This window comes from Haliotis rufescens, unplaced genomic scaffold, assembly GCF_023055435.1.
Source record: "Haliotis rufescens isolate VD_foot unplaced genomic scaffold, xgHalRufe1.0.p SCAF_94, whole genome shotgun sequence".
NCBI classification, from domain to species: Eukaryota; Metazoa; Mollusca; class Gastropoda; order Lepetellida; family Haliotidae; genus Haliotis; species Haliotis rufescens.
The window spans coordinates 269,777-284,718 of record NW_025964388.1 but is presented as its reverse complement, the minus strand read 5'-3'; the positions used below and the strand labels follow the sequence as shown (position 1 = coordinate 284,718).

The following is a 14,942-nucleotide window of genomic DNA, read 5'->3' as shown; positions in this document are numbered from 1 at the left end:
GAGTAGTATATTTGAGTGTTGGGATAGCCTACATAGGGTACATGGACCCCCTCACTTCAATGCTTCATTTCGAACACTGTACAGGATATAATACATGTTCTGTCATTATAATTGATGAAATTATGTGTACATCTGATTATGCCTCTTATGTTTGGATCCCATGTGGGTTAGTGTACACTGTGTATACCACTCAACCTTTGACAGGGATAATCGGATAGCAGATAAAACTGCCCCTGTCAACTGTGGAGCAGTATACATCTGATTATGCCTCTTATGTTTGGAGCCCATGTGGGTTAGTATACACTGTATACCACTCAACCTTTGACAGGGATAATCGGATAGCAGGTAAAACTGCCCCTGTCAACTGTGGAGCAGTATACATCTGATGATGCCTCATGTTTGGAGCCCATGTGGGTTAGTGTACACTGTGTATACCACTCAACCTTTGACAGGGATAATCAGACAACTGATAAAACTACCCCTGTCAACTGTGGAGCAGTATACATCTGATTTTGCCTCTTATGTTGGGTAATTGTATAGTGTTCATATACCACTCAACCTTTAACAGGGATAATCAGATACCCCTGTCAACTGTTGAGTAGTATACATCAACAAGTGTCCACTGTAGCTGTAGGGAGTTGTTCAGGTAGTGCCCCGTGTGATGTGATTCTATGGCACAATGACTATTTTCAGATTCAGAACCTTGAGATGCCATACTTATACAATCTGAGATCATGTAGAGATGATGAAATATACATGAGAAACTAGTTCTGTGTTTTGTTCTCTGTGACGGCCATAACCATGTGGATGATGATCATTGTTTGTTGTTTAACGCCACATTCAGCAATATTCCAGCTATATGATGGCTGCTGTAAATAATCGAGTCTGGACCAGACAATCCAGTGATTGATATCATGAGCATCAATCCATGCATTTGGGATACAATCACATGCATCAACCGCGTCAGCGAGCTGGACCACCCGGCAAACATAATTGCCTTTTACGACAAGCATGGGTTGCTGAAGACCTATTCTACCCCGGATCTTCTGGGGTCTTATTGTTATAAACCCTCGACCTTCCGCTCTCTGGGCGGACCCTCTACCACTAGACAAACATGGCGTATGAATACAAAAGAGTTTTTAATTGCAAATGTACACGTCAATGCACCGGGAATTGAAACAGCAACATATAACACATTAGACGACTGAAATAAACTAAAGTAAAACAATCGTAGCACTAATCGCCACTTCTGGCATATATTGCCATACAGAATATGACCACAAATTAAAATGCAAACTGATTCAAATAAAAGCCTTGTGTACCTCAGTTTGACAAAGAACTAAACACTTTGTAAGTTTCCATAGCTACAATAGTAAGTAAGTGAGTTTGGTTTAACGCCGCTTTTAACAGTATTCCAGTTATATCATGGCGTGTCAGCTTAATGTGGGAGGAAAGCCCAAAGTGATGCAGGTCTCAGACGTTTACCACTTCAGTGAAACCCACAAGAACGGATATGGTGCTGACAAACCTAGAAACATAATCGGGGCGAACTGGGATTCGAACCTACGATCATTGGTTTCTGGTGCGCCAAAGGGACGCAACTCTGCACAGCGAATCACGGTGCCTTACATGACATGACTGGCCCCCTCCATCTCTACAATAAGCAGCATGGCCAATAAATAAGTACCAAGGTGTTTATCAACATTTTCATCAACAGAGGAATTTAACACCACTTTTCTTTTGTGCAAAAAAGACCTCTCGTCATGCTTGTTTGTCAGTATTCGGTAAATCATGAAATTAATGCAAAAAATGTGAGTGCCCCTAAGCTTGTCCGTATGAAGTGGAAAAATTATATCTGGATATATTGTCATGTCTCCTCAGATCGTTGTTTGGAACCTCGGTGCCGTTGTATGAAACAACCTTAGCGCTAAGACTGTCGTAAGTCTATGTTATGGTATGAGAGTTACGATCACCTTAGCGCTAAGATCCCTTTGTACAACGGCACCCTGGACAATACTCATTGGTGACCTGAACTATCTCATTTGCATATGCCTTATTTAGAAATGGCTTCTTTTGATTTCATGGGAGTTAGACCACACATCAAGCAGTTGAAATTTATGATGACATTATTCAGTCGAACTGCTATATATCGCCCCGCACTACATCTTGGATTCCAAGTCTTCAGTTTGGTGTTATTGATTGCTCATCAGTTCTCAACTACATCTTGGATTCCAATTTTTTTTTTAAGTCTTCAGTTTACATGGTTTAGTAATTGATTGCTCATCAGTTCTCAACTACATCTTGGATTCCAAGTCTTCAGTTTAGTAATTGATTGCTCATCAGTTCTCAACTACATCTTGGATTCCAAGTCTTCAGTTTAGTAATTGATTGCTCATCAGTTCTCAACTACATCTTGGATTCCAAGTCTTCAGTTTAGTAATTGATTGCTCATCAGTTCTCAACTACATCTTGGATTCCAAGTCTTCAGTTTGGTGTTATTGATTGCTCATCAGTTCTCAACTACATCTTGGATTCCAAGTCTTCAGTTTGGTGTTATTGATTGCTCATCAGTTCTCAACTACATCTTGGATTCCAAGTCTTCAGTTTGGTGTTATTGATTGCTCATCAGTTCTCAACTTCATCTTGGATTCCAAGTCTTCAGTTTGGTGTTATTGATTGCTCATCAGTTCTCAACTACATCTTGGATTCCAAGTCTTCAGTTTGGTGTTATTGATTGCTCATCAGTTCTCAACTACATCTTGGATTCCAAGTCTTCAGTTTGGTGTTATTGATTGCTCATCAGTTCTCAACTACATCTTGGATTCCAAGTCTTCAGTTTGGTGTTATTGATTGCTCATCAGTTCTCAACTACATCTTGGATTCCAAGTCTTCAGTTTGGTGTTATTGATTGCTCATCAGTTCTCAACTTCATCTTGGATTCCAAGTCTTCAGTTTGGTGTTATTGATTGCTCATCAGTTCTCAACTACATCTTGGATTCCAAGTCTTCAGTTTGGTGTTATTGATTGCTCATCAGTTCTCAACTACATCTTGGATTCCAAGTCTTCAGTTTGGTGTTATTGATTGCTCATCAGTTCTCAAAGTTCAAAAGTAGGCAACATGCAATCAGTTCATGACACATTTCAGGCCAGGGATCAATACTCAAATTAATTTCATGATTTACAGTATACAGACTTGTGGCAAAACCTAAGGGTCAGTTTCACCTTGATCTTGCTTATTGTAAATTAAAAAAAACAAATTCAAAACACACACACAGCCTTAACAAAAACAAAAATTGCCCTTATATTAACATAAGCCCTTTTCTTCTAGATTAACAACTAACCATGAAATTCCACTATTTCTAGACACCACCTTTCTCTCATGTTTCAACTCAGAACATTTGTTTTAATGCCATTCCACGCAATTTGATAATCGCTGCAACAAAATGGCTGCCACATTCTCGAGGCATGATTACCAGCTCAACTCAAAGGTAGTTCATTGTCTTTACTTCATGGGCTTGTATAGTCTATGTTCCACCCAATCTCATTAAAATCAGACCTTAGTTCTCGCTACCACTAAACAAAGATCTGAAGACGTCCCATTAGGGGTCACGTCAGAACGACCTTTCATCCGACCAATGAGAGGTTTAACGACTGAATCCATACAATCTAGACCATCTATTAGCCATTCCAGAATGTTCTTTTGTTTAGGTTTCAAATTTGTAATCGACAATTTGAAATTAGTGCCGTAAAGCACGAGAAAGCTGCCATCTGATTGGTCATTCTATTGGTCGGTCAAAGTTCACACAAGGTCGGTCTGACATCACCCGTAATGGGATGTCCTCAGATCTTTGTTTAGCGGTAGCGAGAACTAAGATCTTATTTTAATGAGATTGTGTTCCACCATCCCCTGAGACTTGAGTAGGGCTGGGATGGGTAACTAAGGTACTTTGGTTGGGTGGTTTTGAGTAGAACCCGGGTACCTAGAACTGCCCAGACCCGTGGAAAGTCATATGATATATTGTTTAATGACAATAACAATCACTATTACACTACAAGTCGCGTCATGTTCTGGGCCACTCAACTTCAGTGTATGCATGACCAGGTCATCTTGGGCGTGCATATCTAACTTGAGACCAACAGCGGGTATTCAGGTAGGGTCGGGGAATAGGGGGTTGGGTACCCAGGTAATACATTCGGACTTGTCCCAGCCCTACCATACAGTGTAATCATGATAACCAAAAAACAAGCACAGGCCTGCATGGTGCCATTGTTCAAAGGGATCTTAACGCTAAGGTGATCCCAACTCCCATACTTTAAGGAAGGCTTACGATCATCGTAGCGCCACGGTTGTTTTTTACAATGGCACACCGGTATCTTTACATGCACAAATGGCAATTGTTGTTTAGTTTGTTGTTTAACGTCATGCTCAGCAATATTCCAGCTATATGATGGGGGTCTGTAAAAAATTGAGTCTGGACCAGACAATCCAGTGATTGACTTGACAAGCATCACATTTGGGATACGATGACATGCATCAACCAAGTAAGCGAGCCTGACCACCTGACCCTCGTTAATCGCCTATTACGAGAACCATAGGCGCCTCTTCCGGCAAACATGGTTTCTGTTCCAAGTCTCTATTCCAGACAACCCATGCTGTCAGGGTACGATGAAACGCAATGAACCGTGTCACCGAGGCTGACACCCCCCCGACCCATGGGTTGGCCTCCAGGGGGTCAGGGTCACGAGTACACTGCATGGGGGTCGTATGTAGTCACAGGTGATGGAGGTTGTAGTGGATCCAAACACGCGAAGTATGGACAATGAGGGGAACTGTAAATCTCTGGAAGGTTTGGTAGCGGTTCACATGTGATCTACATCTTGACCAACATTGGGGCGACCAGAGAGCTGGCCTTCTCAGCTCCCTGAATAGCCTCCACAATCTTCAGGGCAAACTCAAAACATGTTCCTGGCCCTCGGCTTGTGATCAGCTTGCCGTCCTGGACAACTCGGTCTTCGGAATACTTGTAGTCACCTGGAGAAGAGGAGAAGAGTAGAAAAGGAGAAGAGATGAGTAGAAGAGGAGAAGAGTAGAAGAAGAGGAGAAGAGAAGAGAAAAGAGTAGATGAGTAGAAGAATAGAAGAGAAGAGGAGGAGAGTAGAAAAGAGGAGAAGAGTCTAAGATGAGAAGTGTAGAAGAGGAGAGGAGAAGAGAAGAAGAATAGAAGAGTGGGGGGGGGAGGAGAGCCAAAAGCTGTAAGGATCAATGCCACAAAAAGGTATAGGCCATGGTGTATATGTTTCATTTGAAGATAAACACAGGAGATGATCTTTGTTTTATATAGAAATACATAGTCAGCTGTGCTTCATTATTTTCAAGGCGTAAACAAGAATATGGTGTATGGGTCAGCTGCTTTGTATGGCAGATACAAATAATTACTTAGAGAACTCACCAACATGAAAAATCAGACATAGGACCTGAGTGAGTGAGTGAGTATGGTTTTAAGCCGCTTTGGTAATATTCCAGCAACATCACGGCGGGGAATATGAGGTGATATGGCACTTTTATAGTGACGTGCATGCACATGTGTGTGTATGGCTGCTTGTACCGGACAGATGCCGATTTATAGTACTATCCCACTGAGATACCATGCTGCAGTTTAACATGAATACCCCACTCTGACACAGTATACCGACTCTGAGCCGACCAGTCCTTGTTTTAGCCCCCTAATGTCGAGCGCCAGACAGGGTAACAACAAGTACCATTTAACGTCTTTAGGTATGATGCGGCCTGGGATCGAACCCTGGACCTTCTGCTCTCTGGGCCGACCCTCTACCACTAGACCACGGAGGCGGTTGGGAACAAGGGAAGCCGGCTCCACACATTGTACCCATGTAGCGTAGTACACAGGGACCTCAACATGAGGAGCAAATGGTTTCACCACGAGGTTGCCCTACCACTCCTGAGACAAGAAGAAGTTGTTCTTTTGTTGAGATCGAAATTTATGAACTGAGGTGGTGAAGAAATTAATTTGATTGGCTCAAGAATCGTACATCCCTCATTTTGGCCACTCATTTGGGCAGCAGGCCCAAGAAACAAAAAATAAAAAATGTGTGGCCTTAGATTGGGTGGTCAAATTGCACTCAAGGGGGACCTGATCGGACCTTCTGCAGAGAGCTTGTCCAAGCTTCATACAGAGGACGTAAGGTGATATGGGCTATAACATCGCATCCAAGATTATTGCACTTATACTGCTAGGTGCGTGCGTGCATGCTTGTACTGGCCGGACTGATGCCGATTTATAGTGCTAGCACACTGAGATACCATGCCGCAGTTTAACATGAATACCCCCACTCAGACACAGTATACTGACTCCGAGCCGACCAGTCCTTGTTTTAGCCCCTTAATGCCGAGCACCAGACAGGGTAACAACAAGTACCATCTTTTAACGTCTTTATGTATGATGCGGCCGGGGATCGAACCCTGGACCTTCCGCTCTCCGGGCAGACGCTTTACCACTAGATCTCATACAGAGGAGAATCATAGCAGAGTAACAGATCTCATTGGCTTCTCAGTTCAGTGTGGGAGTGTTAGTCACTTACAAGTGGTGTATACACCTAAATAAACTCCATGTCTGATTGTACCTTCCTTAATCTTGTCAGCAACTCCAGGATGTGACGTCACAGACTTCCCCTTACCGACGCCATGTGCCAGCAGCGCTGTCGGTGCTGGATGAAAAAGGGAAATAACTCTGCACAAAGGTTATCCTACACATATCATCAAAAACAAATTACACCTGAGATACAAATGTACTTTTACTCAACTCCAAATGCTGATTAAAACAGCATTCTGTCAACCACGTGTACACGAGGCGGACGTTTGGTGTCAAAATTCTGCTTTGCAGGGTTCAGACACAGCCATCAGTCAATTAGTCCTAAGATGAGCGATAATCCAGATGGTCTTCCTTTTACCAGTAACTTTGCATATTCTACCATGAATATGGGAAAATATTCAATTCTGATTGGTCAATGGGAGGTTTCAAACCACAATCACACATCTCTGATTCGAAACAGCTGGTTTGATGGCAACCTCCCCAAATTCAGTTAACATGGTTAAACGTACAGCTCTACATGGTGGAGCCATTACCTGCACACACAGCAGCCACCAGGGCATCCCGTCCTTCCTGTTCCTGCAGCAGCTTGCCCACAGCAGCAGACTGGACAAACATACAGGTGATAAACTTGATACAAAGGTGATATAACTCTCTACATGGGTGATAAACTCTCTACATAGGTGATAAACTTGTTACGTAGATGTTAAACTTGCTACATAGATGATAAACTCTCTACATAGGTGATAAACTTGTTACATAGATGATAAACTTGCTACATAGATGATAAACTCGTTACATAGATTATAAACTCGTTACATAGATGACAAACTTGCTACATAGATGATAAACTTGTTACATAGATGATAAACTTGCTACATAGATGATAAACTCGTTTCATAGATGATAAACTCGTTACATAGATGACAAACTTGTTACATAGATGATAAACTTGCTACATAGATGATAAACTCGTTTCATAGATGACAAACTTGCTACATAGATGACAAACTTGTTACATAGATGATAAACTTGCTACACAGATGATAAACTTGTTTCATAGATGATAAACTCGTTACATTAATGATAAACTTGCTACAAAGATGTTAACTCAATACAGAGTTGTTAAACTCACTTCATAGGTGTTAAACTCACTACGTAGGTGATAAACTCATTATGTAGATAACAAAACCGTTAAGTAGATGATAATCTCACTACATAGCTGTTAAACATAATGATAAACTCCCTACATTGATGTTATGCTCGATACATATATGTTTAAACCTCGCTACAAAGATGACAAGCTTCCTACACAGATGATAAACTCGTAACATAGGTGTTAAACATAATGATAAACTCGCTACATTGATGTTAAGCTTGCTACATATATGTTTAAACCTCGCTACAAAGATGACAGGCTTCCTATATAGATGATAACCTTGCTACATTGATGTTAAACTCACTACAAAGATGATGAGCTTGCTAAATAGGTGATAAACTCGTTACATAGATGATAAACTAGTTACATAGACGATAAACTCGTTACATAGATGATAAACTTGTTACATAGACGATAAACTCGTTACATAGATGATAAACTCGTTACATAGATGATAAACTCATTACGTTAATGATAAACTCGCTACATGGATGTTAAACTCAATACATAGTTGTTAAACTCACTTCATAGGTGTTAAACTCACAGACAATCCAGTGATCGAAATTAAGCGCCATCAACAAGTCACTGAGCTTAACCACCCGATCCATAAGTTTTCTCTTACGACCAGCATTGGTTGCTGGCGACCTATTCCAACCAGGAATTCCCATGGAGGCCCGATCTATTAAGTCACCTCTTACGACCAGCATCGGTTGCTGGGGACCTATTCTAACCAGGAATTCCCATGGAGGCCCGATCTATTGAGTCACCTCTTACGACCAGCATCGGTTGATGGGGACCTATTCTAACAAGGAATTCCCATGGAGGCCCGATCTATTGAGTCACCTCTTACGACCAGCATCGGTTGATGGGGACCTATTCTAACAAGGAATTCCCATAGAGACCTGATCTATAAGTCACCTCTTACGACCAGCATGGGTTGCTGGGGACCTATTCTAACAAGGAATTCCCATGGAGGCCCGATCTATTAAGTCACCTCTTACGACCAGCATCGGTTGATGGGGACCTATTCTAACAAGGAATTCCCATGGAGGCCTGATCTATAAGTCACCTCTTACGACCAGCATGGGTTGCTGGAGACCTATTCTAACCAGGAATTCCCATGGAGGCCTGATCTATTAAGTCACCTCTAACCCTGAATCCCCATCGGGTGCTTACCTCACAGAGATTCTTGGCACCAGTGCCGCCTCCTGGCAAAACAACAACATCATATGGCGCCGACTTCAAGGCGTCATCAAGACTTTTGTCAGGCACGACCTTGACCTGGCGACTACACAATACAGGGTCCGAGCCAGTCAGCCCAGCTACCGTCACGTCAATCTGAAATTGGGGAGTGAATGATTGATGTCTCATGTTGCAGCCAGCTGTATCACAAGCATATTACAGTCGTGCCTCGTTTATACGGACACTTGCGTCATTTCACAATTCGACCGTATAAACTAATTTCCGTATAACTGAAACCAGCTTCTTACTGGAAGAGTTACTTCCCTTCAATTATGCAACTCATGACAAATGACAGAGCAAACAGATACATCCACTCAACCTTTATTCAAGACATACACGTTTAAAAAAATCTGTCATGGAAGTTTGAACTTTACCACGTTTCCAAACTTGCTGACGGGTGTTTTTCCTTAAACAGACAAATTTCCCTTTTTTTGCGTGCTGTAACTGCGTGTCGCTTACGTTTCGCTGGTTGACAGGCCATACTCACAGTTTGAAGACACAACTCAGTGTCACTTCGTTAATTGACTTCTCACGAATTAAAGGAGTGAGTGAGTGAGTGAGTTTGGTTTAACGCCGCTTTTAACAGTATTACAGTTTTATCGCGGCGTGTCAGCTTAATATGGTGCTGACAAACCTAGAAACATAATCGGGGCGAACCGGGATTCGAACCCACAATCATAGGTTTCTGGCGTGCCCAAGGGACGCAACACTGCACAGCAAATCGCAGCAGCTTAGACGACTGGGCCACCCACGCCCCCTGGGTGAGAGAGTGAATGAGTTGTTTTTTTCCGCTTTTCGCAATGTTTCAGCAATATCAGGGCTGGGGACATCAAAATGGGCTTCACACATTGTACCCATGTGGGAAAATGGAAACCAGCCCTTCAGCGTGACAAGCAAACGCTGTAACCACTAGGCTACCCCACCAGCCCTAATCAGAACTTCCAATTCCTGAGATCATTTTGTTTGTATTTCATCTGGAAATACAAATACCGCCCCAAGATCTCTGTAGCTCACCTGTGCAGTCAGGTATTATCAGGGAGGTGACAATTAATAACTTCCCACTGTTTTGTCAAATATGTATTCCAGACTCCAACACGTGAACTGTGGAAACACTCTTAATATTTTTTATTCAAGAGTAACTTCATTTTATACCATTCTTTCATTTTCAAATCTAAAATGTCTGTCAAACATTGTTTACCAATTGATCCAACTATCAAAAAAAACTGTTTATCATATAATGGGTAGGTTTCTCGGCAGGATAAAGCCAACGGATCAAATTGATATCTGTTGGGTCATATGCGGATAGAGATGCAAATATCAAAGGTCAAGTAGGGACTACTTTCAGTGTTTATAAACAAACATGGCGTCGTCCTTGTCATTCGGCAATCGAGTCAGAATTAACCATCAGGAATCTGGATAAACTACAGGGATAACTGCTATCATTATCAAAAGAACAGTCTAATATACTTAAAAGTCAGTGTGGAACTGTGACGTCGCTAAGGCATTTTATAAGTTTTGGCAACTTTGGAGATATATATTTTGAAACAATTTTGTGGGGGCCCTACGCCTAGCCAAGCGGAATCAGTAGCCATATCTGTGCTTGTAGACCCCTAGCTGTGGCTTGAAACCTTTTCCACAAATTAAAATAGTTGGATTGACCGAAATATGTTTGAATTGTTACCTTGTTTCGTTTTGTCGGTGTGTGTACATCTGATTGCACTTCTTAACTTTTTGACAGGACAGGCCGACTGTCAATAACGTCTGAACATGGCCATGACGTCTCATAGATTAGGGTTAGAGTAGCTTCCCTTTGACAAAGGGCAGTTACTCTAGCGGACAGACCGATGTATTGCAGCAAAATGCAAGTAAGACCAATTGTTGTTTTGCGTATATGTTGCTTCGCCACTGTATAAGAAAAAGATTTCAGTTGGGACTATATTGGCTACTGTCACTGTCCAAATGACACATCACTTACCCTACAATGTAATAAATATTAATGCGTGCATTCCAGGAAAACTCGCAATGTTCAGGTAATGTTCGTGAGAGAAGGAAAGCGATTTTCAAGCACAGAATTAAAGAATGGGCCTACCTTTAGAATACAGTACCACAAACTTTTCAAACACGTGACAATACCCTATGACGTAATTTGTAGTATTTTGTTGCCAGTCACACCGGCGAAACAATGCCCTGTGACGTCAGGGGTCATCGAGTGTGCATAAGCTCCTCCCAGTGATCTATCATCTCTACACGAAATGTCATTGAATACGCCAAGCGCTGTGGAGAGTTTTGAATATTTGTTTACTGAATATAGCCTGCGGCGGTGCATTTTATAGCAAGCGCTAGTTTATGAAAGCACTTTTATTTTTTATATATTTTTTATTTCGTTTTTCTCGTAATTCAAGTGGCTAAAAGGGTTATAAATGGGAACTAATATGCATATATTATTTTTTCGGTGCATTAATTTTCATTATTATGCACAAGAATGTAGTTTATTAGGGATATTATATTGGAGCTGAACACATCCACATATAGCTAGTGTTAGGATAGGTTACCCTGAACTCTATCCTTAGCCCTTGGATCCCCTTTACGATCAATCACCCATTTTCTATCATTAGGGTTAGATACCCGTTTAGTGGCTATTAGATTACCCCGAATTCTGTCCTTAGCCCTTGGATCCCCTTTACGATCAATCATCCCTTTACGATCATTAGGGTTCGGTAAATCTACCCGTTTAGTTTCTCCTAATATTCTTCACACAAAAACATCGAGTAAAAAGAATGAAATGGTTTTGTGTCGAATACTTTGGCTACTGGAAACTGTCCTGGAACATTCACACAAGCCACTTTCACCAGCTACATTTTTTCAGTACTGATTCAAAAGCGAACTCACCGTTGTGTCTTCACTAGCCATGCACATGCCTCCCTCGTTCCTTACTATTATCCACATCATCCTTACAGTGTTCCCTACCACACTTTTCTGTCACAAAATCACCCGACGAATTATTAAATAACAAGTCATTCATGCATACTCGCGAGTTCAACGTCTGACGCCTTGAGCCGTTTTCAGTTCACGCCATATCGGCTCATTCCTCGCCACTCGGTATCTTGTAGATTACGGAATGGGACGAGTGTGCCAAATGGCATCGGTATAATTCGTAAGTGTCGATAGACTAAAGTCATGAGACACGATGCCTACCCGTAACCTTCGTATGGGTCCGTCACTTATTCGACCCTTTTCGTTCAGTTCCGTAACGTCGTAGGCATGACTAGGTAAATTTGCACTTTGTTTCACAGTGTGGACGTAGCTCAGTCGGTTAGCTGTTGGGCTAACAATCCGAAGGTCGCAAGTTCGCTTCCGACGGATTCTCACAAAAACTGGTTGCTTGTCTTTGAGACATGTGACCTAAGACAGAGACCGTCCTCACGAGAAGTTGTGGTACTGTATTCTAAAGGTGCTCCAAAGAATGACATTATATGTATATGATAAAGAGGTTATCTCGCTTGTGAGTTTGGGGATGGTAAATATCCTGTATTCCTAATACAGGATATTTACCATCCCCGAACACACTGGCGTGATAACCTATATGCTTCCACCAAACTGCCAGTTTAAAAAATAAAAAAAATATTAAAAAATCAAATCCCAATGTATTGTTTGTTTTTCCATGGAGCCTTATACATATACAGATTTATTAAAATAGAGACCATGTTTGTATTTTTATTGTACTGCAACACTAGGTCTATAATGTTGGAAGTTTTAAAGTTACATTAATGCAAACACAAAGTGACAGCCAATTTTACCCCGCCCCTGCGCAAGACGTCCACCGTGATGACAGTCTCCATCTCCTCTGCTCCTTCGGCTAACAGTACAATTGCTGACGGCATGTTTGTAAGGCTGCAATTGACGTCTATATATGACGTTAATGTTGACTCGTTCACGTTTCTGTATAACGGAAGGGTCGCTGTTGTAGCGTGTGTGGAGCGAATATGATTTCCCCCACAACTATTTCTACGAAAGAATCGGGCGTCTGATGGTGGAAGCAGAAAATAGTAAAGATGTGTGTGCGTGCGTGCGTGCATGCGTGAAGAACTTGGCATCCCTTATGTGTATCACCACTTCGTAATACCATTTTAAGATTTGATTAAAGATGTGATACAAGCAATGACAAAACAAATTCTGTCACGCCATTATCCTGTATCATTTTTGGCAATTCATTCCAAGTAGAAACATACTACGCATATCTGAGTATTTCATCAAAATGGTCACCTTTTTACAAGATGTGCTTTTATGATGAGATAATCTCTCATTGCGACGTCATTCTTGTGGCCACGCCCACTCCACATGTGAGTCAGCTCTTATGAAAAGATCTGTGAGCTGGGGACCTATTCTGACACTGAAACTCCCTGAAGTCTAGGATTATTAAATATAACTGTAACAACTCGTTACTACGTGCACAGCAGCACCAACGACATACAGAGTACAGAATGGTCATGGCTCAAAACATTCATGGGTGTCAGAGCCAAAAAGACAAAACAAATATATGAATGTCCCAAAGAAAGTAGTCTTAGTCACATTTACATATGTGATGTAAATTGTTATAATCATGTCAGAACTAATTTACATCACCATCAATAGAGAACTCAAATAGGCCAAACGATGACCCCCTAAAAATATAATTCATAAATAGTATCATTTTAAATGCAACATTTTTTTAGAGTACAAGTCTCAAAGAAATCTTGAGAAAGATCCCTGCACTATTGAAAGCATTTTCATTTTACAAACTATTATGCAAAAGTATATCACTCGTAAAAAAAATGTGCTTTTATTGATTTTTGAAAGGCATTTGAAAGGATTAATAGGTGTATGTTAATGTATATTTTAGTGCAGCAGGTTCATTTGCATTATCGAGATTATGTATAACGATGTTAAAGCTACGGTAACATACGATTGTGGTACGAATTTGACTGAGTATTTTAATAGTTCATTTGGGGTAAGACAAGGTTGTACTCTTACTCATGCACTTTTTCCTTTGTTTATTAACGAAATAGTTATACCTTTGGAAAATAAATTTAATGATGGTGTTTTTATTTCAGAAGAAATGTTGAATATAATTGCCTTATCGTTTACCGACGAATTGATACTTGTTGCAGATAGTGTTTTAAAATTACGAAAAAACAACAACAACGTCTTGATGAATTACTAGTATATTTATACTCACACAAGTGGGGGATGGATATTAATACTGAGGAGAGTAAACTGATTGTCTTTAAAACGACAGGCCCTTTATCAAAACACGAGAAGGGGTTTTGTAATGGCGAGCGTATGGAAACAGTTAAAGTCTATAAACATTTGTGACTATTTTTCACTCCCACATTAATTAGAACTAAGGCCTGTAAAACGTGAGCAAGCAAGCAAGCAAGCAAGCGAGCAAGCCAGCAAGCAAAGCAAGCGAGCAAGCAAGCGAGCAAAGCAAGCAAAGCAAGCAAAGCAAGCAAAGCAAGCAAAGCGAGCAAGCAAGCGAGCAAGCATGCGAGCAAGCAAGCAAGCGAGCAAAGCAAGCGAGCAAGCAAGCGAGCAAAGCAAGCAAAGCAAGCAAGAGAGCAAAGCAAGCAAGCAAGCAAGCAAGCAAGCAAGCAAGCAACCGAGCAAAGCAAAGCAAAGCAAAGCAAAGCAAGCAAGCAAGCGAGCAAAGCAAGCGAGCAGAGCAAGCAAGCAAAGCAAGCAAAGCGAGCAAGCAAGCGAGCAAAACAAAGCAAAGCAAAGCAAAGCAAAGCAAAGCACTTAGGTCAGTTAAATCGTTGATAAGACGTAATTTAATTGAGGAAGCATTTCTTATATTTGAAAAGAAAATTATTCCGATACTAATGTATGGAGCTAAGATCTGGGAATACCAAAACATAGAATGGTATTGAAATAGAACATCGCAGACTTTGTAT

General features: G+C 41.2%; 1 protein-coding gene across 1 annotated transcript; it reads right to left on the bottom strand.

Moving 5' to 3' along the window:
* Positions 1 to 3,772: 3,772 nt before the first annotated feature.
* Positions 3,773 to 12,991, bottom strand: LOC124137681 (Parkinson disease protein 7 homolog). Its single transcript, XM_046504084.2, has 5 exons — positions 12,807 to 12,991; positions 8,944 to 9,105; positions 7,145 to 7,214; positions 6,643 to 6,726; positions 3,773 to 5,032 (listed from the first exon to the last, which is right to left on the bottom strand). Exons 1-5 carry the CDS (start codon positions 12,888 to 12,890, stop codon positions 4,872 to 4,874), a joined length of 561 nt encoding a protein of 186 aa, XP_046360040.2. The 5' UTR covers positions 12,891 to 12,991; the 3' UTR covers positions 3,773 to 4,871.
* Positions 12,992 to 14,942: the final 1,951 nt, after the last annotated feature.